Source organism: Notolepis coatsorum (genome assembly GCF_963971535.1).
Source record: "Notolepis coatsorum genome assembly, chromosome: 2".
NCBI classification, from domain to species: Eukaryota; Metazoa; Chordata; class Actinopteri; order Aulopiformes; family Paralepididae; genus Notolepis; species Notolepis coatsorum.
The window spans coordinates 65,713,224-65,740,373 of record NC_140166.1 but is presented as its reverse complement, the minus strand read 5'-3'; the positions used below and the strand labels follow the sequence as shown (position 1 = coordinate 65,740,373).

General features: G+C 46.1%; 1 protein-coding gene across 1 annotated transcript in view; it reads right to left on the bottom strand.

Annotated features, from left to right (window-relative positions):
* LOC311223412 (CUB and sushi domain-containing protein 1) overlaps window positions 1–27,150 on the bottom strand; it is a gene marked incomplete at both ends in the record, with an annotated part of 179,579 nt that overhangs the window by 119,806 nt on the left and 32,623 nt on the right. Inside the window, 6 exons of the mRNA XM_084308200.1 lie at window positions 8,632–8,820; window positions 19,696–19,842; window positions 21,088–21,159; window positions 21,712–21,828; window positions 25,632–25,745; window positions 26,495–26,575. Of these exons, the coding sequence (XP_084164326.1) occupies window positions 8,632–8,820; window positions 19,696–19,842; window positions 21,088–21,159; window positions 21,712–21,828; window positions 25,632–25,745; window positions 26,495–26,575 (720 nt within the window). The remainder of the gene's footprint in view (window positions 1–8,631; window positions 8,821–19,695; window positions 19,843–21,087; window positions 21,160–21,711; window positions 21,829–25,631; window positions 25,746–26,494; window positions 26,576–27,150) is intronic.

Sequence of the window (27,150 nt, the reverse complement as noted above, 5' to 3'; positions counted from 1 at the left end):
TAGTGTACCTTAGCCAGGGTGTGTGGCCTAAATACGTCGCCCGCACCCGAGGAGGCCTAGTCGGAGAACCGTTGGACATGTGCACAGGAGAACCAGCGTCTGCGATTGCAGAACCATTACTGGTTGGATTATATTGATTTGGAATGTGTTACCCGGAGAAGAGCCTCGTTGATTTCCACTGTCGTTTGGGATTCAACCTCGTGAGGATTACAACTCGGGCTGGCCTCATGGACAGAGGATGGCTAGCTGTCATCAGTGCTATCGAGCATTTGGATTACAATTATTGCTTTGCTGCTGATCGTTGGATTTACAAGGACCGACTCCTGTACGTGGAGTCTCTTTATTCTTCATTGAATCAGACTGAGTATCCGAACATTCCTCTACCCTCCAGGCCTTACACCCCGGAGGGAACCCATTGTCTCCAGGCGGTACCAGCGTTGCCTTATATAGTTGCTATTATACGACAGGTGGCGTCAACTTAGACCCATCGTAGGAATCCTGCTATTCCTAGTGACTCATGCTGCTGACTGACTTTATTCATATTCTTCGCCATACAAGCGCGACCCTAATTCTCATTCTGTAACCTAATGTTGCATAATAATAAAATACCCTCAAATACTATTTCTTTGTCAATGCCGTGTTCTTGTGAGTGTTCACCATCTATATTCGATGTACTGTCTGGCCAGTAATTAAAGTACATAACTAGCAGTGGTTTAATCTATCACAATCTTTACAATTGGTCCTTCGAGCCGGAGGGTATCAGTGTAATATTTAATATAATATTAATATTGACATGGCCAGCGGTGAACACTCTCCAAGCGGCTCCCCTAAGCTAGAGCGCCCGCAGCGCAAACGTCAGCTACCTCCATATCTGGAGGACTTCGCTGTCGTTTTACCCCCTAGCTTATCTAAACAGATGTTAAATACGGATAAATCGGATAGTTTAAGCATGCCCAATCCTATCGACTTGGCGACCCCGCCAGTAGAGACCCCAGTGGGTTCAAGCCAAACTGACTTAGCTCACGGGGGGGACCAAGTGGGACATGACGTGACTATACCTCCAGACAGCGTCACCGGGATAGACCCCGGAGCGCTCCAGGAGAACAGATCTCCAACAAGCACTGTCAGCACCCGATCACCTCCGTCAGTGTCATCCCCCGACCAGGCGGACCAGAGACTGGCGCAAGCCTTGATCGCCACGCTGACAGCTTCAACCGAAAGAGACCGACTCCAGGGTGAGCCCGACCGGCTTCAAGCAAAGACGCTTAGTGAGCGCGAACACTCTGCCACGGAACGAGAGCGCCTTCACGCGCAACTCCAAGCACAAGCCCTTAGTGAGCGTGAACACTCTGCTACGGAACGAGAGCGCCTCCGGGCGCAACAATTAAGTGAGCGCGAACACTCTGCTGTGGAACGAGAGCGCCTCCAGGCTCAACAAATGAGCGAGCGCGAACAGCGAGAGCGCCTCCAGGCGCAACAATTGAGCGAGCGCGAACACTCTGCAGCGGAACGAGAGCGCCTCCAGGCGCAACAATTAAGCGAGCGCGAACACTCTGCAACGGAACGAGAGCGCCAACAGGCGCAACAAAGGAGTGAGTACGACCGCATCAGACTGGAGGAGAGACGCCTTCAGATGGAAGAGAACATCGAACGAGACCGCGGCAATGCACAGCGCGCAGCGCGAAGCAGAGCGCGACCGGCTGCAGGCGCAGATGATAGAACAATTGATCGCCAGGGCGACACCCCCTCTCTCCGCACGGAGCTCCCGGAGATCATCACGACAAGGGTCTAGGGCACCGTCCCCTACCCGACAAAGCTACCCGGGACCCGGCCAACAGGAAGAACCTGCCTACGTCTCCGAGACCCCTCCCCGACCGGTCCATACGAGACCCAGCCAACGGGAAGAACCGGCCTACGTCGCCGAGAGACTAACTAGGAGACTCCAGGACCTAGAGGAGGAAGAGGAGGGATATCAAGCCCACCAGCACGAACATACTATGGACCAAGAGGCCCAGTACAGCCCCGACTTCAGCCCCGAGTCACTGCGCTACGAACCCCCGACCCAACTCAAGGGTGAGTTTGACGTACAGACAGCACCGAGGAACAGCACCTGGGGACCCTGCCTCTGGTACCCACCAAGTACTAACCCACGACCACCCGTACGGTGAGACTCGCCCAGGAGGCCTCTTCCCCTATGCTCACCAATGAACCAGCCATCCATGGCATCTTACCTTGGCACACCGACGTTCCCAGACTTTACGCGCGAGGACAGAGCACAGTACACGGAATTACGCATGTGTTTAGAGACTATGATGTCCGATGTCCACGACGAGTCGTACAAATATGCCATCCTCCTCAAGCATCTCAAGGTGCCCAGAGCGCATAACATAGCGCTGGCATATTCCAACTCAAGCACCCCATACTCCGCGGCTCTGGTGGCCCTCGACGCGCGCTATGGACGCATATGGGATTACGTGATCCAAGAAATACGAGATATCGACCGCCTCCCCCCAGCCAAAGACAATAGAGCACTGGATGACATCTCTATCAAGGTACAATCCCTCGTGGGGATGCTGGGGTCCCAAAAGGAGAAGGGGAGATATGAACTGTATGCAAATTCTAATGTGGAGCGGATACTGGAGAAGCTCCCTCCAGCCCGCCAAGAGCGTTTTCGGCGGCAGAGAGACCACCGTGACCCCAACGGCCCAGAACCATCCCTCCTAGACCTGGCTGCTTTCCTCGCAAGGGAAGTTAGCAGTCTACGACTGGACACATTCGTGTGGAGTGGCTCTAGCCCAAGAGATGGACCTCGGAGGTCCAACGATAACCGCCGGTCAGTGACAGTTATGCACCAGGCCGAGTCAGTGCCGCAGCACAAGAACCACAGCACCCCCCACGTGAAGGGGAAGTGGAAGATTGTATGCCAGTACTGTGAAAATGAACATTGGCTGTCTCAATGTGACACCTTCAAGAAGCTGACCGATGACGAGGTGAGTCAGTGGATCAAAGCCAACCGCCGCTGCTTCCGCTGCGTGCGCAGCCATATGGCAGCTGAGTGCCGCCTAAAGAAAAGATGCAGCAAGTGCGACGGCGCCCACTTGGAGGTCCTACACGACAGCAACAAGAGGAGACCCGTACCCCCAAGCAGCTCGAGAGTGAACGTCATGTACATAGACCCTGCGAAGAGCGGGAGCTCCCGAGTGCTCTTGAAGGTGGTCCGAGTGCTCCTAAGCTACGAGGACAAGGTCATGGACACTTACGCCGTCCTAGATGATGGGTCAGAAAAGACTCTCCTCCTCGCATCCGCCGCAGCCCGGCTGGGTCTGCGAGGGAACAAAGAAACAATGACAATCCGTACCATTAGAAGAGACCTGAAGACCATAAAGGGTGAAAATGTCTCCTTCACGATAGCAGCGGTCGAGCAGCCCGAGAAGCAGTATAGCATCACTAACGCCTTCACCAGCCACGACATAGGCCTGTCACGGTACACCTACCCCATCACAAAGCTGACGGAGAAATACATGCAACTACGTCAACTACCTATACCGCTCATCGACGACGCCACCCCGACCCTGCTCATAGGATCCGACCACGCACACCTCATCGTCCCCACGGACCGGGTCCACATCGGGCCCAGAGGCTGTCCAGCAGCGGTCGAGACCCGCCTGGGTTGGACACTACAAGGCCCCCTCTCCGGGTCTTCCAACCGACCGACAGCCCCTCGCTGCCTCTACACGAGGATAAACGAAGACGACACCACCCTCTTGCAGCACGTCGAGAGGCTATGGACATTAGACACGATGCCCTTTAAGAATGAAAAGAAACTCGTTTGCTCAAAGGAAGACACTTATGCCATAGCCCTCCTCGAGCAGAAGACAAAGAGAGTCGAGGTCAACGGAGTGATGAGATACGCAACTCCACTCTTGAGGCGAGAGGGTATGCCCACCCTCCACGCCTCAAAAGAAGCGACAGAGCGATATCTACTGAACATGTGACAGAAGACTCTGAAGCTGACGAGGAGGTCAGACAAAGTGTAGAGAGGAGTTTCTACGTGGACAACTGTCTGCAAAGCGTCTCGACGCCAGAAGAAGCCGAAGCCCTCCTACTCAAGCTCCGCGCCTCACTGATCAAAGGCGGCTTTGATCTCCGGCAGTGGGCCAGCAGTGACCCTCAAGTACTTCGCAGCCTCTCCCCAGAGACAAAAGCAGCAAGCAGCGAGACCTGGATGGCGACCACCCCAGGTGAAGCACAGGAAATGACATTGGGCCTAGTCTGGCGCTTCAAAACAGACTCGCTCCATTACAAATACACACCCCTGACCCCGGAGCAGGGAAGGTCGACCCCTCTACCGACCACCAGACGGAGCGTATACAGAACACTCGCAAGTCAATACGACCCGCTGGGGTGTATCCTACCTTACACCACTCGGGCGAAAATGATTGTACGAGAGCTGTGGGACAAGGAACAGGGCTGGGACGACCCCATACCCGACCACCTAGCTTCCACCTGGAGAGAGTGGGAGAGAGAACTCAGCTCACTCCAAAATGTGAACATACGCCGGAGCTACTTCCCACCCACGGTGCGGCTGGAGACGTGCCAGATGGACCTGCATGTCTTCAGTGACGCCTCGGAGGTAGCCTACGGTTCGGTGGCTTACTTGCGGGCCCGAGAGGAGGGAGGAGAAATACACACAGCCTTCATCCTGGCTCGCTCAAGGATAGCCCCCCGCAAGCAACAATCGATCCCGCGTCTAGAGCTCTGCGCAGCTCTGGTAGGCGCGCAACTCGCCACGTTAATCCAACGTGAACTCACCATCCCGGTGCAAAGGACAATCTTGTGGTCAGACTCCATGACCGTACTCACATGGATCCAGTCCGATTCTTGTAGATACAAGGTCTTCGTGGGAGTCAGAATCACAGAGATTCAAGACCTGGTAGGATCAGCGTGCTGGAGGTACGTGGACACGAAACAGAACCCAGCAGATGTCATCACACGGGGGATGTCCCTAGATGACCTCACATGTCACAATATCTACAGTGACGGTCCTGAGTTCCTCAAGCTCCCGGAGGAAGAGTGGCCTACCCCCACCCCACGGGAGGCTAGTGAAGAGGAGGCAGAGATCAAGAAATCTATGTTCTGTGGACTGACGCACACCCCAGTCCCCACTGACCCTAACATAGACGACTGCCTCACCTTTGAGAGTGCGCAGCTAAAAACATTCCTGTGGCACCACCCTGAGGTTCCCCCCACTACAGACATTGACGCATCGAACTACGCAGAGGCAGAACTCCTTCTGCTACAGCGAGCCCAAAGAGACTCGTTCCCCGATGAGCTAGACTGCCTGCAGGGAACAAAGCCAATCCCGTCAGACAGCAGACTGCTCCACTTGGCCCCTGAGCGCGACACCCATGGCCTCATCAGGGTGGGTGGTCGTCTGAGACGGGCCCCGGACTTAACGGATGACGTCAAGTATCCTATAGTCCTCAACAGCCGACACAAGGTCACTGAGCTCATCATAAAGAAATACGACGAGGATGTGCACCACGCTGGCGCAGAGAGAGTCTTCGCTGAGATCCGACGTCGTTATTGGATACTGCAAGGAAGAGAAGCAGTACGACGCTTCCAGCGGACCTGTCTAGACTGTCGCAAGTGGCGAGCACAGCCCAGTATACCCATGATGGCCGACCTGCCTCCCTGTCGCCTCCGACTCGGCGAGAAGCCCTTTCACTCCACGGGCGTGGACTGCTTCGGCCCGCTCTATGTGAAGAAAGGAAGAGGGACAGAGAAGAGGTGGGGCATTGTATTCAAGTGCATGACCACCCGAGCAGTACACATAGAACTCCTTCCGACCATGAGTACGGATTCATTCCTCATGTCCTTCCGGAGATTCACAGCACGAAGAGGAAAACCGTCTACGTTGTTGTCTGATCACGGGACAAACTTCAAAGGCGGAGAAAGAGAGCTGAGAGAGAGCTTCCAGGCCATGGGCCCAGAACTTAAGACCCACCTCGCTCCCTATCAGATCGAATTCCAGTTTAACCCCCCGAACGCCCCTCACTTCGGGGGAACCTGGGAAAGAGAAGTACGTTCCATAAAGACAGCCCTGTACGCCGTGCTTGGGGCCCAGACCGTGGCGGAAGAAGTCCTCACGACAGTCCTCACGGAGATCGAGGGAGTATTGAACTCAAAGCCCCTCGGTTACGTGGTGATGTAGCAGATGTCGACCCAGTCACCCCCAACACTCTCTTGATGGGGCGGCTGGACCCCGCGCTTCCACAGACGGTGTACAGACCTGAAGAAGCGAACGGCCGAAGAATGTGGAGGTACAGTCAAATATTGGCTGACCAGTTTTGGAACAGTTTCCTCCTCCACTACCTACCGTCTCTCCAAACCCATCAGAAGTGGGTAAAGGACAGAGACAACTTACAAGTGGACACAGTCGTTATGATCATAGACCAGTCACTACCCCGAGCTATGTGGCCGGCCGGCCGCGTAAGCAAAGTGATCACTGGTGCCGACGGAAAGGTCAGAGCGGCATAAGTTATTGTCCAAGGGCGGACCTACACCCGACCCGTGGCGAGGCTGATAGAGTTGCCGAGGCTCCCTGACTCCCCTGATGACGATCATGACCCACTGACTTTGTAGATTGCCCTACTCCTCACAACAGACATTGACTGGACTATTAATCTGTCTCCCTTAACTAATTAGGTGCAGACTAATTAGGAGGCGGCTGTTGTGAAGGGCCAGATTAAAACTGAGAATCTACCTTTATTGTTTGACATACTTTGTATATTATTTATATATACACGGAATATCCCTTTACCTGCATTCAAACCAGAGTAATATTCGCTCTCCTTATTGGATAGCGCCCTAGGCGCCACCTCACAAGCCCCCAACGTCAGGTTCAAAGACAAGTTCAGGCATGTCAGAACATGCCCGGAGACAGCGTATTGATCCCAGACAAGGACTGCGGTTTGGGACTAGATAATCACTTAAGTATATATACAGCGCAAGGTGCGCACATCAGCAGTTAACGTAGATCACCTGCTTGTCCATCTAAACAAGCCAACGTAGTTCATCGTGTAAATTGAGCACTCGTGCATTGAGAACATGTGCAAATAGAATAGTAAAGTGTCAGAGTTTAATGCAGTAACGTCAAGTTCGACCTAATCTAATGTGAAGTAAATAGTCGTTCATTTATTGTATATCGTGCAACCACAGTTCGTTCGTGGGTAGCATTACCCAGCGGTTCGTCGTGTTTTAGCTAGTGTACCTTAGCCAGGGTGTGTGGCCTAAATACGTCGCCCGCAACCGAGGAGGCCTAGTCGGAGAACCGTTGGACATGTGCACAGGAGAACCAGCGTCGGCGATTGCAGAACCATTACTGGTTGGATTATATTGATTTGGAAGGTGTCTCGTTGATTTCCACTGTCGTTTGGGATTCAACCTCGTGAGGATTACAACTCGGGCTGGCCTCATGGACAGAGGCTGGCTAGCTGTCATCAGTGCTATCGAGCATTTGGATTACAATTATTGCTTTGCTGCTGATCGTTGGATTTACAAGGACCGACTCCTGTACGTGGAGTCTCTTTATTCTTCATTGAATCAGACTGAGTATCCGAACATTCCTCTACCCTCCAGGCCTTACACCCCGGAGGGAACCCATTGTCTCCAGGCGGTACCAGCGTTGCCTTATATAGTTGCTATTATACGACAGGTGGCGTCAACTTAGACCCATCGTAGGAATCCTGCTATTCCTAGTGACTCATGCTGCTGACTGACTTTAATCATATTCTTCGCCATACAAGCGCAACCCTAATTCTCATTCTGTAACCTAATGTTGCATAATAATAAAATACCCTCAAATACTATTTCTTTGTCAATGCCGTGTTCTTGTGAGTGTTCACCATCTATATTCGATGTACTGTCTGGCCAGTAATTAAATTACATAACTAGCAGTGGTTTAATCTATCACAATCTTTAATACAGTCAGGGTTTTGTAACCCCTCAGTTACAGTTCCGATACACTGTGTTTGAACAGTCATCTTTTTCTGTAAGAGTAATAACGCAGTGGAACAGTCTCTCTGCCAGAAGAGATGAGGAGGGTGCAGCTCAATTGACACCTTCAAAGCTCCCCTGAAAGGATAGTTGCTAGCTAGTCAATCCTGTTCCCACTTTTAGTAGGGTACCTTTAAGGGGGGTAGATAAGTAGGGTGTTCTTTTAATATGCTATTGTATGTTTTTATTGTATTGTTTGTTTTACATTGTACGTTTTTATTGTATTGTTTTACATTGTATGTATTTATTATATTGTTTTACAGTGTATGTTTTTATTGTATTGTTTTATTGTATGTACAAGGGACTGTAGATGTAAAGTATACTCTAGTGCAATGCATCTATTCTCTTCGGAGACTCCTTTGGCAAACTCTCATCTTTGGCTGGTCGGGATTTAGAAATAATTGATTTAGAATAAATGAAATGTGCACTCTGTATGTGTGTGTGTCTGTTTGTCTGTGCATACATGTGTGTGTGTGTGTGTGTGTGTGTGTGTGCGTGTGCGTGCGTGTGTGTGTGTGTGCGTGTGTGTGTGTGTGTGTGCGCGTGCGTGCACATGTTGCCTGTGCTTCCTACCTTGACAGAGAGGGGGCGGTGCATCCCACTGGTAGAGCCCATTGGGGTGGAGCCTGCAGGTGGCGTTGGTAGGGCCGACCAAGCGGTAACCAGGGTTACAGTAGAACTGCAGTCTGCTTCCTGGGCGGAGCTTAGTTCGATTGACCACGCCCCCATTTATTGGAGGTTCATCGATGCTGCAGTAGGCAGCTGGAGAGAGAGAGTAGACAGAAATGAAAAAGAGACACACGAAACGGGATTCTGTTAGAGCGCAAAGTCAAATCTATAGGCCGATTCAGAATGTTGGCAAACAAAGGGTTGTCACATCGGTTTGGCAATCCCCCCCCAAACAAGAAAATCAAATACATGGCAGCAACTGTAGCACACGTCTAGCCCCAGGCTAGCCAACTTGAGCTACACAACTGTCCTACGCAGGGGTTGGACTGCTTCATTCAAGCGTGGGCATCAATAACAGCATCATAACCTCTTAACAAGCGGGCTTTTTACTTTAACTTGAGGACTGCATACTTTTTTTGCAAACCAAAACAACATACTTTATACTTATAGCACATGCACGAGGAGCCTGGTCTCTTTTGAAAGATGACATTCTGAAGTTTCCGATTCCGAAAAATGTACTTTTAGTGCTAACGTAATAGTTACATAGGTCTGAACTTGAGTTGTAAAAAAACGTGTTACTCCAAGTTTTTCGGTAGTAGTTAGTAGTCCAGAGGTAGTATTTCCCCAGAAGGCGGTATGGCTTGCAAATCCAGACGGAGCCATAGCCCGAAGCCTTATGTAGTTCATATCCAAGTTTCATAAAGATCCATTCAGAAATGAGTGATTAGGAGTGATTTTGGTAAACTGTGTTCAAAGAGAGACTCAGTTTTCTCGTAGACTTCAATTAATTCGGCTGTTTTGTTCTTCCTGTTTTTGTGTTTCTTCGTGTTTTTTGTTTTTTAAATTTAGATCCCCATGTGGGGTATCATTGGAAAGCCACACTCATTGGTTACAACGATCCACAATCATTTTCGAGATCAGATCTAGATTGACGGAACTACTGCAGCCTGAGTCGGGAGCGCAATACTGTGTACTTTGCACAAGCCTCAAGTACCGGCATGTAACTCGAGAACCGCTGAACGAATTTTGTCGGATTTTGTCACTATTGACAGGCAACAAATAAGCCTTCAATTCGATATATATTGTATTACAAAATATGCACACCCGAGCCACTAGGGGTCGCCAAAGTGCCGGTTGCAAAAACCCTCCATATGAGGGACGTTGCAGCTTAAGAGGTAGCTGTTATACAGAAGCATAACCTATGAATCACTAGCTAACAATAAATAGTAACGGTCACGCAATGTCAGTAGTTAACTGTTAACGGCTATTCTAGCTGTCATACCTTGGGCAAGACAGTAGGGTCCTCAGCGCTGGAGTTATCTACTATGCTTATTGTCCTGACATCAAGCGGATTTATTCTCTAGATCTGGTTGCTTTCACTTGTAACTGGTGTGAATATATACATTATACACATCTATATCACTCTAATGTTTTAGCTGTGATTGGTTGGCATGTCTGTACACAGAAATCCTAGATGTCTGTACACACTACTTGCGTCTGTCTGTACAAGGCTATTCTTGCTGTGTGTAAGCTGATGTTCTGCAGGATACTACTACTACTACTACTACTACTACTACTACTACTACTACTACTACTACTACTACTACTACTACTACTACTACTACTACTACTACTACTACTACTACTAATAATAATAATAATAATAATAATAATAATAATAATAATAATAATAATAATAATAATAATAATAATAATAATAATAATAATAATAATAATAATAATAATAATAATAATAATAATAATAATAATAATAATAATAATAATAATAATAATAATAATAATAATAATAATAATAATAATATTATTATTAACTATTTCTGGTGATTTTCAAAACAGGTGTTACAAAGTGCTTTAGAGAATTTGTAAAGAAGATCAAAGACAGCAATAGATTTACAAAGTAAAATCACAATCAGAGGTAGACATTGCATAAAGCAAAACACCCATACGTCAAAAAGAACCAGATTAAATATATATATATCAGGACAATTTAAAAAGCAAGATCAATTCTAAAAAGAACTTCCTGTAAAAGTATGTTTTGAGAAGAGATTTAAAAGAGGTCACAGGATTTGCTAGCCTGCGGGCAGGGCTTTCCACAGCCTTGGGGCTCCTACAATAAAAGCCCAGTTGCTCTTGGTCATAAGCCCGGACCTCGGAACGAATAGAGGAGGCCTGCCGTACATTATTATGAGGGTGTAAAAAGCACCCATTGATATGGACCACACATTCTAAGTCGGCAGCATTCTTTCAAAACATGTGAATACATACTCAGCTTTCGGTCTATGCTGAAGATATAATAATAATAAATAATAATGCAGGACCTCTTTAGGGGGTCTTTATTCGGCATGCAACGAACTGGACATGCAATTGGAGCGGCACACACACACACCGGGATACACACACACACATGCATTGTCTTTTTCTCAGTCGCCGATGCGATTGAGTCTCTGCACTTGACCTATCCCGTCGTCCTTCCCCCCAAGTGCAGCTAGGGCGTCAACGTGAGCCGCGCCCCGGGGACCAATCCAAGTGCTCCTGCCCGTCTTCGCCAAGGACGCCACAGCGTTAGCGATCTGTTGTTGTGCATGTTTTTCCATTGGGTTTATCTTATCGGGGGGGAAACCCTTGCGAGCACGGGGAACACATGCAAACTCCACACAGAAAGGCCTGGGAGATCACCCACCTGGGTACCTGGCATCATGGAAACCTGGTCCCCAAGCGAGAATCGAACCCTGGACCTTCTTGCTGTGAGGCGACAGTGTTAACCACTACACCACCGTGCCGCTATAAGCGTATCAGGAGACCACAGATGCAGTAGACCATGAGAGGTTGTTGGACCTATTAGTGACATCACACATGCAACTCAGATTTCAGGGAGTACAAAGAAGCTCTCCCTCTCCAGGGGAAGAATATGAAAAAGGCACTCTGGTGACACATTCTGTACAAATAGCAATCTGTATAGTCAAAGGCATTCATCCAAAGAGGAGTTAAAGAAAATTGGGTAGAGATAGTCTTTAGTGTATTTAGTTTGGTCTTGTATTATGCTGTTACCTGCGGCGAACTAGCAAACAAAATAAAAAACTGGCATCATCTGCGGTTATAAAGGGTATTCAATGGACAAGGTGAAACCGGGGCTTGTGGAAATCATGACTAATGGCTCTGTCCACAGTATTATGTACTTTCAGTGCATTCCGGTCGTTCAGGACCATGGAGAGCTCCCTGCGGTCTCTCGGCCAGGTCATTATTTCATGTCAGCGTGTCTGTGTTGTTGTGTGGATTGAGAGATTCTAAAACATTGGTGTGGATCATGGGATTGGCCCCAGGAGAGCACACGATATAATTAAGGACAGTACACACCTCCAGCACAGACTCTTCAACCTCCTGCCACCAGGCAGGCGATACAGGAGTCTGAAAGCCAGGACTACGAGACTGACAAACCCCCCCAACCCCTCTTTTGCTTTCGTTCCAGGCAGACACTCTGACCTGACTGCTGCCGTGACCTCACTGTCACCTCCATTTTATATTGTAAACGCTGTAAATCGGAACGTGCAATGTTACTCACTGTGCATTGTATATATCTTATATCATTTAAAAAAAAAGCTATTTTTACCTTATTTTTTAGCACTCGCTTGTATTTAAATTGTACATTTTAAGTATTGTACTGTAAGTATTTAAGTATTGTAAGTATTAAGTAAAGTTGTGTGTGTGATTTTGTGTGAAGGGCAGACTAGCAAAGTAAGATTTTTCTACGGCAAACTGTCTGTTTAACTGCACATGACAATAAACAATCTTGAATCTTGAATTTCGTTTTTAAATGAAGGAGGAAAAACCCTGTTTTCCAAAATACCCGTGTATGTGTGGACTATAGGCCTCAGACAGCAGCAATAAAAAATGTCATTCTGGGAAATAGAAGTAGACTTGGCAGGATTGGAGAAAGTAAGAACACACATTTAATCAGAAAATAAGGTAATCCGGAGGTTCCCGGTTCGATTCCCGCTCCTCCCGACCTTGCGTTGGTCGCCTCCGCCGCCGGAGAGTGAGTGAATGGGTCAATGTGAGGAACACATTTGTATTTAAAGCGCTTTGGATAAAAGGAGCGAAAGGTAGCAGCCTCTGGGTCATCACTCGAGACTCGGCTCGGACTCGAGATTTAGTGACTCGACTACAACACTGGTCGGTACAGAACACAGAATATCAGGGATTCATGAAAGCAGTTCAGAAAACAGACGGCTAGTAGATTTAAGCCGTCTTGCCAGTGCGTTGACCTGCTAGCGTTTGGCCAGCCAGTAATCACGGCTCTCTCCCACTGAGCGGCAGTGGAGTTATACTCTGAGAGTGGCAAGCAGGATACACCTGTGGTGCCTGTGAGTCACTCCCTCCGGAGGGCGGGATGGCGGGGGGGGGGGGGGGGAGGAAGGCTTACTCCAGCTGTGATCATAGGTATAATTTGAAAAATTATAGAGAGGGGGGGCGAATCTTGGATGCGTTTAAGTCCGTCACTCTACACTCTAGTGCAAAAGCACGACGCGGGGGGTATTATTCCACAGGCGCTGTGAATGGAACCCGACTCGACGTGGTTCACAGTAGGCGGCCAGAGCGTGAAATACCATGCACGGCAGAGGAGAGAGAGAGAGAGAGAGAGAGAGAGAGAGAGAGAGAGAGAGAGACGGCAGGAAGTAGCATCTGGCTAGCGGCACCAATACAACATGACAGCTCACCCAGGAGACAGGAGTGCAGGCACATAGTGGGGAACGCTGAAAGTCCAGCTGAAATTGAAAACACTTTGTACTTTGTGACAGCATTATCGTCACTGTTCATGCACTGTGTTCTGTGTTGTCTCCTCATATGGACAAAGAAACTGTGTTGCATTAAAGAAAACGTTCATTTGTAGATTAACAAGAGTGCCATCAATCTCAGCTTGTTGCTACTACTATTACCATGACCCGGTTATATGTGTGGCATTGCTAACTGTAGCATTAAATACATTTGCATAAAGAAAAAGAAAAACATTCTCAAGTCAGAGTGTGGGAGCAGAGGGGTATTATATAAATCTATGGAGGGTACAGAGAGTACTGTTTGCTAGGAGAATGTGTGAAATTGAGAGCCACTGGTTTATTATTATTATTATTATTATTATTTGGCAAACACAAACAAGATGACACGATATCTGCTGCTCCAATCTGGCATTATTGTCGTTGGCACAACATACCATATTAATATTGGAACATGGCAGTATCATCGCAGAATATCGAGTCACAGTATCGAGTCCGAGTCCTGGACTGATTTTCAGGACTCGTGACTCGACTTGGACTTGAGCACTGATGACTCGGACTTGGACTTGGACTCGAGCATTGACTGCATTTGGACTCGGAAGGTGCAGACAAGGACTCGGACTTGTTCATTGATAAAAACATTTTTTATTGTAATATGCCCTAATCATTTGGCATAATATATTGATTGCTAGTGCATTTGTTTGGCTATTGTGTCACAAAGTAAATAAACTCCCTTTGAAATGGTGACCGCTGTGTCATTTATGTTTAGACCGTTTTCTTTTGACTGCCAGTTGACTAAACCTTGATGACTTGGACTCGGACTCAGACTCGGGTAATGGGGATTCGACTCGGGCTCTTCTTTGGTGACTCTGACTTGAACTCGAACACCGGGGACTCGAGACTCAACTCGGACTCTATATTTAGTGACTCGACTACAACACTTGTTGATACAGAACACAGAATATCAGGGATTTATGAAAGCAGTTCAGAAAACAGACAGCTAGTAGAGTTAGCCGTCTTGCTAGTGTGTTGACCCGCTAGCGTTTGGCCAGCGAGTAACCATAAGGCCCGATTGGTCCAAATGCACTCTGACGCTCCCAAGATTGACTGTGCAGCGTCTTCATTTAGCACAGATTGCCCCGCTCCGTTGGCATCTTTCAACCTATCTCAAACCCGCCCTCATTTATTGATCCTCCAATCACAACTGTTCTGATACGCAACAGTCACCCTCTCTGGACTTTTCCGTTTGTCAAAACGGACACAAATCTGAGATGGACACAGCGTCAAACCCTGTCCCACCGGTAGATGCTCCTTATTGAAAATGTATTAAAAACTCTTTTGTGAATACATTCGTTCTCCGTTGTAACAATATCTGTGTTGGCAGATGAACTCCTTTGGACACATATTGTACATATTGTACACACATTGTAATTAGTAAACATAGTACTGTAGCTTGTCCCGTGTACTTCCTACTTGTTGCCTTTTTGAAAGATTGGTTTGTTTGTTGTTTATCTTCGCTGGTTCTGCTGCCTCAGCGTTTCCACGTGTCCCCCTTCCTTGTTGATGTTAGTAGTGGGGGAATTTTGTATAAAGGGACGTGTGTTTAGTCTACCGCAACCGCAGAACTATATAAAACTGGACCGCAGCAGGGTTTTGTGATTGTTGTTAGTGATGAGAATTTCCTTTCACGCGGTGTGAATGTGAACGAGCAGGTTCGCGTCACTAAATAGAGCCGCTCACGTGCGTCGTTCACCGCACATTGATATGTCGTGTGCGGCCCGCATACTAGTCCCAGTCTTTACTAAATAGAATGTCTTCTATTACTGGTCACTGTTTTGTTTAACTGTTGCACACTGAAGAAAACGTGTTCTTATTATAGTTTGATATGGTCAGTGATGCACTTTCACAGTAAAGAACTAAGTGGTAAACTCATCACATAATTTACACTTCTATTAAACACAAATGTGGAACTTTTTAACATGTAGTACCGCTGAACGTCAGTGTTGTTGAACTTGTGAATGTGTGTGTTGTGTGTTTCCAGAATGTGATGTCACTACCAGACCATGCACTCGCCTCGCCCTCTCTCGTCACAGGACAGGGCAGTAGTCTACTCACCACAGTCAATGTAACATATATACCGGGGTGTAAAGTACTTGCGTAATTGTACTTCGTTACAATACTTAAGTACTGTTTTTTGGGATTTGTACTTTACTCAAGTATTATTAGGTTTGTATACTTGTACTTTTCCTCAATTACATTTCAGAGAAAAAAATACTAACTTTTTACTCCTTACATTTAAAATGCAGACCTACAAAGTACAAAGTACAAATCTTGCAGGTCCAACTATTTGAATTAGTATATTTGTTTCTCTGGCCGAACTAACGTTAGCGTTATTAATCCTGCGGCCACACTTTATTTAAATCAGCCAATCAAATCCCCATCAATGGAAAATGAACCCGCCCATACCCATGCTGATTGGTCCTTGTGCAAGACTAGAAAGCGGGGATCTTTGATTAAACACCTGCTATCAGAAGAATAGACAGTCAGAAAAAAAGGTTTTACTTTTACTTTTTAGTACTTAAGTAGGCCTACATTTAAAAGTAGACACTTTTTGACTTTTACTCAAGTGTGTTTTTAGCCAGATACTCTGACTTTTACTTGAGTAAGATTTTGAGACGGTACCCATACTTTCACCTAAGTATATATATTTTTACCGACCACAATGGCCGTTGAGATTTATATTTATACATTTAACAGGTACACCTGTCAAATGGAAACACAGTGTCCTCAGTGAGCTCAGGGAAGACAGAAACCTCCTCCTTGATCTTGATTCGCAGCATGAATTCAATCGGTTAAACGATGGCCACCTTCTAGATTCTTCCATCATTGTTAAAAAGAATTGATCAAAGACGGGCTAATCATTCGGTTAACACGGCCCCCTGTTTCAAGCTAGCAAATGGCTTACTCCGAGAGAATGGCACCACAGCCCAGCCTGCCATTACCAGCTGTCACTCAAAATGTTTATTAAATGCAACTTTTAGTAGAGTGAGTTTTGGAACTTCCTTTGAAAAGTTTCAAAATCTGAGTCACAACCTTTTCTCCAACACACACATCTGTAGTCACGGATCATTACCCATTACTCAGAATAAATAAACAGAGTCTTCCCAGCATGCTTTGTTGTACAGGAAGGCCTGGAGGCTGCTGGACAACAAGGTGAGAGGAGTGAAAGGTGCGTCCTCCTGCTTCCTGCTGCCGTTCTATTATTTAACAGTCTGAATTGTAAACAGAACACACAGATGTACAGACATGGCATTGAGCAACTCAGCCGACGGACTGAAAAAAAACAGGTATGTTCTGGGCAGAATTATAACCCGTATAAAACGTTGTGGAAAGTGTGAAATTGCCTTGCGTGGACATGACGTGTCTGCCGGCTCGTTAAACCCTGGCATTCTTGGTCCGTTTCCGTATCGATTTTAAACTTTTACTGACCGTTTTTTAATAAAGCACTACACGGGCTGGCTCCACTGTATTTAGCTGAGCTCCTGCATCACCACACCCCATCCAGAGCCCTAAGGTCAGTGCTGACCAGCTGCTGCTGGAGGTGCCCAGGACCAGGCTTAAAACCAGGGGAGATAGAGCCTTCGCTGCTGCTGCCCCCCGGCTCTGGAACACCCCCCCCCCCCCCCCCCCCCTCCCACATAAGATCTGCCCAGAGCCTAGAGGCTTTTAAATCACTGCTCAAAATGCACCTCTTTTCCCCCTGGCCTTTGACCAGAGTTAGCATGCCACTTGTATATGCCATCCGCTGTTACTCTGGACTTTTTATCTGATTTTCTTGTCTCTTTTATATTGCACCTTGCTCTTGCTTTCTTAAATGTACAATGACCTTTTTCTGTAATTTCAGTGTATTTTTACTTGTCACTGCATGTGTTTTTATCATGTGAAGCACTTTGGTTTGGCTTTTAGTCATTTGTAAATGTGCTATACAAATAAAGCTGACTTGACTTGGATGCATTATTTGAGATGTGCGAGGGAGACTCGAGGCTGAGGAGCCATTACGATGCTCAACCCTATTGTAAACGGGCACTTCAATCATTATTCACAACAAACCTTTGGAAATGTTTACAAAGATGAGGTGGCAAATGGACCTTCCAATGCTGCGCAGGCAGATGAGACCAGCAAGTCACAAATGCACTAAACAACCGAGAGGTTCTGGGAAGACTCTCGCGTGTTGGCATGGCAACACGAGGCGATGACGCGACTGTGTTCATGTTGACATGTTTCAAAGTTGGGATTTTGGATTATGCATTATGGTGAGTTGTGTTTTGGTAATAATAATACATTCGATTTATGGTACACCCGCTGCAGTGCTGCAGGTCAAGTGCCCACCCTACTGATCTGTTCATGTGTTATAATAATAATGATACATTCGATATATATATAATGCGAGCACCTGCATTGGAGTCAGGTGACTGATCTGTTCATGTGTTGTGCACCCGAGAGGCACTTTGTAGTGGAAAAAAGACAGTGCAGACATGTATATGTCGCTTACAGTTTATTATGCCTGTGCAGCTCGTTTGTTTTGACGGAGTTGAACATTTTTCACTATCATTATATTAAATTAGCGGACATGGAGCCGGACAAGCCCTGGCTCCACGATGACCACCTCTTACAAGAGGCGCCACCACCTGGGGAAATGCGTATTGCACACCTGGTATTAGAAAAAATAAATTAGGTACCCTGCACCACTAGCAACAGAGTTACGCCACTGTCTGCATCCCCTTAACAATTGTGTGTATTGAGCCGTGCTGTATTGTACCCATTCTGCAATATGTTAATACAGTGTTCAATCAATCAATCAATCAATCAATCAATCAATCAATCAATCAATCAATCAATCAATCAATCAATCAATCAATCAATCAATCAATGTATGGTGAAATTTAGGTGAAATACAAAAGGGCCGCTGGTCTGTCAGATACAATAATGACATCTCTTGAGCCCCTGCACCTAACTAACAAGCTCATAGCACAAATATATGATGGGGCTGCAGTGATGAGTGGAAGTATAATTCAGACTTTTGTCAAGACTATCCAAACGCACACTTTGTTACGTGCACCAGTGAAACCTGACACTCCAACAAATCTTCAACTGTTGAAAGTGAAAGTTGAAAGTGAAAGTGAAAGTTGAAAGTGTTTTTTGCTGATCTGTCAGCATTCACCAAATTTTTCTCAAATTGGCCCAGGAGAGCGGCTGCTCTTTCAGAGAGAGAGAGACCAGGAGAGAGACCAGAGAGAGACCAGGAGAGCGACTGCTCTTGCTGAGAGAGATACCAGGAGAGAGACTGCTCTTGCCGAGAGATAGACCAGGAGAGAGACCAGGAGAGAGACCAGGAGAGCGGCTGCTCTTGCAGAGAGAGAGACCAGGAGAGACACTGCTCTTGCAGAGAGAGAGACCAGGAGAGAGACCAGGAGATAGCCTAGGAGAGAGACCAGGAGAGATACTGCTCTTGCAGAGAGAGAGACCAGGAGAGACACTGCTCTTGCAAAGAGAGAGACCAGGAGAGAGACTGCTCTTGCCGAGAGAGAGACCAGGAGAGACACTGCTCTTGCAAAGAGAGAGACCAGGAGAGAGACTGCTCTTGCCGAGAGAGAGACCAGGAGAGAGACTGCTCTTGCCGAGAGAGAGACCAGGAGAGAGACTGCTCTTGCAGAGAGAGAGACCAGGAGAGACACTGAGCAACAGCGAGAGACCAGGAGAGAGACTGAGCGACAGAGAGAGACCAAGCACATCGCCAGGCCTCCAGCCACATGGTGGAATTTCAAAAGCAGAACAGTTAACGCTGTGTGGGAAAACCGTGATGAGATCAAGCAGCGTTTGGACAAGTTATTGAGAGTAAAATAGTTTGAATCTGGCCACCCACCAGTGATGTCATCAAGGACATTTAATACGTGTGTTGATTACAGCTCCATTAAATGATAAGGTAGCAGCCCTTATAAAGTAAGGTATTGCTATTTCTTCATCAACATAATTTCATGGAGCTGTAATTAACAAGGATTCAATGTCCACACTGGTGGCCAGATTCAAACATATTTACTTTCAATAACGGTCAAACTAGATTCATGTGTGCAGAACTGTTGTTGCTGTGTGTGTGCATATAGACAGACAGGACAGGTACCTGTATATCGTATCTTGAAGCCTCTCTTGTTGGTGGCGTGGTCGGTGGACCATCGGAGGTATAGCAGGTTGGTTTTCGAGCTGAAGTTTAGCTGGGAGGAGTGGTTACCGCTCAGAGCAACCAGCAGGGGGCTCTGTCCTGAAGATCCTGGAGTTACAGAGACACAGGATACACAGTTAAACACTAGCACAGCCTACAAGGGGTCACATGACCCCTAGACATTTTCAATAAATGTATCCTCGTCACTCGGTCGAGCTCCAGCTCTGTCACTCAATGACTTTTCCTAAAAGTACCCGTTTTATCTGGCACGGTTTCTGAAATTTCAAAATGACTTCAGGAAAATGTAATTAGAACATTATTGCACATATGGGCCGTTGGAACAGATGAAAGTCACAGCACTTTGCGAGCGTCTAGCGCAGGGGTGGCCAACCCGTGGCTCGCAAGCTGTGCTAGTGGTAAGGGGATTTTAACTGGTTATTGTTCTCCACCAAACAGAAAATTCATTAAATCTTATTTTTCTTGGATTTATGTCGCCCCCCCCCCCCCCCCCCCCTTATTATCACAGTTTGAATGCTTAAGAACATATTTACTGTAACAGCTAACAGTTATATTATTTCTAAATAGTAAAAACATCACACAAGCAACCATATGATGTAGAGACATTTGTTCTTTCTGCTCAAAAAGGCTTGGATATAAGATACAAGGTATAATATGGGGATCACTTGACCACAGCGCTTGACCGTGGAGGTAAAAAGTCTACATTAGCTAGTCATTTTAGCTAGTAGATACTGTCGTTTCCTAAAAAGATAAATAAACAGCAAGTTCTTGTTTTTCCCCGACTGCAAGCATGTCAAGAGAAAGTATAAGGGAACAGGGTGGAAAGGAACCCAGCCTGAGCATGACATAAGAGCAAAATGGCTGCCCTGTGAATATGGTCAGTTGAAGTGAAACACGTATGGGAACATCTTTAAATCATTCTGAAATGTAGTTTTTGTTTTCACAATTTCACAATTAGTCACAATTTTGAGAAATGGTTTCTGTAAAAACCATTCAGTCAAGTGGTTAAAACAGCTTGCTAGCATTCATCCTAGAAACCAATGGGCTGATAGGCTAGCCTGCGGTGCACACTGGTTTAACTGGTGAATTCTGTCAATAGTATGTTGTTTTTGGGTTAACTTAAGTCTGAATACTGAACTAGTATTATCTTTGTATACATGTGTTTTCTATATTATAGGCATCATGTATGGGCTGTGTATACAGTATAGGCCCTATGTGTTCTTCTGTGCACTGTGCTTACATGAAGGCTTGTGTATGTGTATGTACATGCTTGCAGTATGTATGTGAGTGAATGTTAGTGTGCATATTTGTGCGTGTGTGTGTGTGTGTGCATACCGTCAAAGATCTCCAGCTCGTCAAACTGCTTCTCGCTGTGGAACATCTCTACATAGATGTTGATGGTGTAACCTAAGCAACGGACATATCATAATATATCAACACAAACTCTACATTTATAAATACAATATATTCATACATGCAGCGGAACGACACAGTTCCCAGGACAATAAGAAGAGGATGGGTCAGTGTCGTGGTAGAAAAGGATCATAAAAAAGAGGATGGGTCAGTGTAAAATGGTAAAAATGGTGCGTTTATATAGTGCTTTTATCCAAAGCACTTTACAATTTGTTCCTCACATTTTACCCATTCACTCACACGTTCACCCACTGATGGCGGAGGCGACCATGCAAGGTGCCAACCTGTACCACTACATGTACCTAGATCTGGGACAAACATTTTCTAAAATATTATTATTATTTGTTATTATTAACAGAATGAGTGAGTGAGTGAGCAAGTGAGTGAGACATTTAGACATTTTAGCACATGAACGCACGCATGTAGGTAGGTACATACTACACACTCACGGTTGATTGATATTACATAGATGTTCAATTGGGGTTTGAATTCAGGAGTTCTCTCTCACACACACACGCACACGCACACACACACACACAGTCTTACCAGCCAACATGCGTAGCAGCCAGGAGCAGGTCTGACTGTTGGGGTAGTTGCTAGGATACCCAGGACTTAGTATCACCCCTGATGACCTGGACCGTTCCTCATTGGCTGGACACTGGGCTGGAGAGGTAACCACGACAACAACCAATCACAAAACTGGGAATATGGGACATACCGGTACTTCATCTTGTTTTGATCTTGTTGGAAAACGAGTGCAACCTCAATTATGATGATGATGACGATGATGATGATGATGATGATGACGATGATGATGATGATGATGATGACGATGATGATGATGATGATGATGATGATGATGATGATGATGATGCTGATGATGATGATATTGATGATGTCATCACAGTCCTCATGTTTAATAAGCGCATGGCCACAAACTGGGAGTCCTTTCAGTTCATCCATACATTTATGTTAAAGTTTTGATCATTGATTTGGTTGAATTGAATTGAATTTGTAGGACAGCAAAAGGTGCCAATAGTGGGTCACCAGCTGGGTCACAACTGTATGTTCAGCAATGTTTGTCATTCGTGGGAAAATAGCAGTGAATTTGCACATCCCTGCACGATTGATACATACACAAACAAATAAAATGACCACAAAACATCTTGTTGTCTCATACTATCCAGAGTCCCCTTATGTCCTGATGTCTGACAACATTGCTAATACTTCACACAAGAGATACTATCTCGAAATGTCTCCAAGCTTAAGAACCGTTACCCTGGCAGCAATTAGTCCGTGTTGTCTGTCAGGAACTTGTACAGGTCAGCCTTCCTTCATGTCCCTGTTTTGAAAATAACTCTATTTATTCGGTCTCTAGACAGCACTGAGAGGGGAGCATGTTTTAAGTGGTCGACACACTCGAAGCTGACGGCTGAAAACATTTCAACGCTGCAATTAAAACAGGGTTTTCAACCATCTGGCAGACACAGAAGGGGCTCCTTAAGCAGTTGTTTGGTGCTGCGAGCTGAATGCAAGGGTGTGCTTGTTATCCTTCATGCTAGCGAGGACTGAGGGCTATGGCTTCCCCTCCTATGGGTACCTGCATTACAGACAGTCCCACAGTCCATGGACTGATGGCTATGGCTTCCCCTCCTCTGGGTACCTGCATTACAGACAGTCCCACAGTCCATGGACTGAGGGCTATGGCTTCCCCTCCTCTGGGTACCTGCATTACAGACAGTCCCACAGTGCATGGACTGAGGGCTATGGCTTCCCCTCCTCTGGGTACCTGCATTACAGAGAGTCCCACAGTGCATGGACATGCCTGGATTACTGACCGGGCATAACGGGCAAAGGCCACGGGCCCCCGGACCATTAGGGCCCCAGACCACCCTAGTATTCATGTCTATATTAATTGCATCAACTATAAAGCGAGGATTCTCTGTCTGTCTGTCTGTCTGTCTGTCTGTCTGTCTGTCTGTCTGTCTGTCTGTCTGTCTGTCTGTCTGTCTGTCTGTCTGTCTGTCTGTCTGTCTGTCTGTCTGTCTGTCTGTCTGTCTGTCTGTCTGTCTGTCTGTCTGTCTGTCTGTCTGTCTGTCTGTCTGTCTGTCTGTCTGTCTGTCTGTCTGTCTGTCTGTCTGTCTGTCTGTCTGTCTGTCTGTCTGTCTGTCTGTCTGTCTGTCTGTCTGCGTGCGTGCGTGTGTGTGTCTAGTTGTCCTTCTCATATCTCGAGAACCGATCATCTGATCGGCTTTGCGCTCTGCGAGTGGATTGCTGAACCCGCAGGAGTGCGGTGTTGAACGTAACGGCACCATGTGGCCAGACGGTGGCGCAATAGCGAGTGACTGTCCTTCATATATCTCGAGAAGCGGTAATCCGATCGACTTCACACTCAGCATCTGTATTGCTGAGGACGGCGCAGTGTAAAATACCGTGAATGGATGGACTGCATTTGCATAGCCTTTTTATCAAAAAGCACTTGACAACGTATGCCTCACATCCATCTATTCACTCACAGATTGACACATGGACAAACGAGGCAACCGTTCAAGGTGCCAGCCAGCTCATAGTGTGTGTCTGTCCTCCACATATCTGCATAAGTGGACGGGATGAGTGGTTCTCGAGAATGCTGCAAGCAGCCATACCATGGGTCTCCACAACGCTGCAAGCAGCCATACCATGGGTCTCCACAACGCTGCAAGCAGCCATACCATGGGTCTCCACAACGCTGCAAGCAGCCATACCATGGGTCTCCAAAACGCTGCAAGCAGCCATACCATGGGTCACCACAACGCTGCAAGCAGCCATACATACCATGGGTCTCCACAACGCTGCAAGCAGCCATACCATGGGTCTCCAAAACGCTGCAAGCAGCCATACCATGGGTCACCACAACGCTGCAAGCAGCCATACATACCATGGGTCACCACAACGCTGCAAGCAGCCATACATACCATGGGTCTCCACAACGCTGCAAGCAGCACTTCCGGGAGCCAAGCAATTGGCTCGTTCCAAGCAGCCACGGCGCAAACGGCACTGCACTGATCCCACTACTGTAAATATCTGTGTGTGGGCATGTGCTCCACAATGCCTTGTTTTATTTTCTTCTTCTTATAATTTGATATTTTTTCTTTTGAATTTTTTTATGCCTTTCTATCTATTTTTCTCCCATCCCTCAATTTAGCCGTTATGCCAATTCCCTTCCTGGTCGTTGCGCTTGCCCTACTGTCGGCCTGGGGAGGCTGTAGACCTCCTCTGATACATTTGCCAGCCGCTTCTTTTCACCTGACAGCAAGGAGTTTCACTGGGAGAACGTAAACGTATGCAGATGTGATCTTAAACGCTATCTCCCCCCGGAGGGCGCCTCCCCCGACCGACCAGTAGGGGGCGCTGTTTGCAATGACCAGGACTCATATACCCCACTGGCTTCCCACCCGCGAGCACTGCCAATTGTGTTCATAAGGACGACTGAACAGACACTGCACCAGTCCTACTCATTAAAATTGTAATATTTGCGCATGCAAGCATGATTTTAATTGAAAGGAGCCCCAGCATGAACTTTAACTTTGTTATTTATAATTTATGAAAAGGCCCTAGTAGAAGTGATTATTCCAGAGCTGTTTTTTTGTGTTTTTTTTCTTCCCGAGGGACCATGCTCCCAGACCTCCCTGGTTCTCTTTGTCCTCTGAGAGACAGGGTGTCATGCTTTTGGCCTTATTTCACCTTTCTTCAGTTCAGTTCAGTTATTTTCTATTTCGGGCTTTGGACACATAACAACGGTCATTCCATAAATCACCAAAGTTTTACCAGCTGCTATAATACATAATACTACATGCACAGTATGATGAGTTCTTGATGTTCTTGTGAGTACTTCAATGTTTGTGGTTTTATATTTTTATTTTACTTTTGTTTTGTGTTTATATTTTTAATGCTTGGACCCCAGGAAGAGTAGTCTCACTTTGGTGTGTAGACTAATGGGGATCCACAATAAAACAATAAGACAATGTAGTATCCAGTCTATTATTTGATGTACATAGTACTGATTGTATGGAGAGTCATACGTACATGTTTAGTCTATTGTTTGAGGTACATAGTCATAAATGTATGGAGAGTGATACGATAGTCTACTGATTATTATTTGATGTACATAGTCCTAAATGTATGGAGTGATACGTACATGTCGAGTTTACTGTCTATTGTTTGATGTACATAATACTACACGTACAGTACGAGGAGTGATACGTCTAGCCGCCAGTCTATTATTTGATGTATATAGTACTAATTATTGGAGAGTGATACGTATAGTCTACTGTTGTTTTGTTCGTGGTGCCTTCCCTGTGAACTGTGTACAGTATGTGAGGTCCTGCTGTGATTGGACCATGTGTGTCCTATCTTAAGCTTCCGAAGCTTCTGAACGGTGTGAGCTTTTCATAGGTCCTGCACTTCTTGATTGGCTGCTAGCTTACCTTGACAGGTAGGGGGTGGGGTTTCAAACAGCAAATGGGAGTTCAGTTTACAGATTAGCTCCGCCTTTCCAACCAGCGTGTATCCAGGGAAACAGCGATACTTCACCACGTCACCTAGAGACATACAACAGTACATCATCAACATGTCACCTAGAGACATACAACAGTACATCATCAACATGTCACCTAGAGACATACAACAGTACATCATCAACATGTCACCTAGAGACATACAACAGTACATCATCAACATGTCACCTAGAGACATACAACAGTACATCATCAACATGTCACCTAAAACAGTACATCCCAGAGGGGCGATTTGATTTGTATTATTACTTGTTTTTTTTTACATTGACAGCAACATTAAGTACACAATCTGTCCAGTTTTGATGTAAATACTTTTTGAGCATTTTGAGTGTCAGGGTTTACACAATGATCAGAAGGTGTTATGAGACATGACCTCGAGTGTACATACAGAGTTAAGCCAAAATCTGGTATATCAAATCACAGAGAATATAAAATCACAACAATAAGTCAAGTAAGGATAACAATTATGGATGTTCGATATTGGCTTTTTTTTTTACCGATATCCAATATACTGATATTGTCCAAGACTTAATTTCCGATACCGATATCAACCGATACCAATATTTCCCCCGCCAAAAAATACAACATTATGCATACTTTTCACAATAAATAAAATAAGAATTTGTTCTTACTTACTTGTTCTTTTTTTTGAAAACCGATAATTTCCGATATTACATTTTAATGCCAATATCGGCCCATAATATCGGCAGGCCGATAATACCGGACATCCCTAATAAAAATCAATTAAAACATGACACAAAACAACGTTTCACCTATCTGGAAGTCTTCATCTTCATAGACCACCCCAGCGTTCTCCGCGGTGGAGGGCGGGGGGCACTTCTTCAGACGGTAGGCTGGAGGGACACAAACGGTAAACAGTCAAATGACCTGGAATAATAAAAAAACACATCTCAATCTGCTCAACCAGGACAGACTTGGTTGGTTCGGATGAGAGAAGAAGCGCTCGACGTCCAGCGCCGGGTGCAGGTCAGACACGTTGTGCCACACTCTGCGGGTGCTTGAGGACCCAGGGGGTTGACGGTGGGCACAGAGAACGATGCTTTGTAATAATAAGTGTAGCTTGACCTCGCTGGCCTGGAGAGGCGTCCGATGTCTGAGGTTTGCCCCCGGAAGAACGATCTCAAGGTTTTAGATAGTCAGTGTGATATTAAAATTAGTGCTGTCAATAGATTAAAAAAAATTAACTAATTAATCTCACAATTTTCTGTAATTAATCTAGATGAATCTAGATAAAAAAAATAGCATTTTTCTACTTAAAACCGAAGCTTGTAACAGATATTAACTTGAGTAAAATCATGGAATGAATGTAAAATCAACACAAATAAAGTATATTTAGATTCAAATACTATTTTAATAGCTTTCTTTGAATACAGTTTCTCTCCTGTTCAACAAAACCATCAGCTAGACC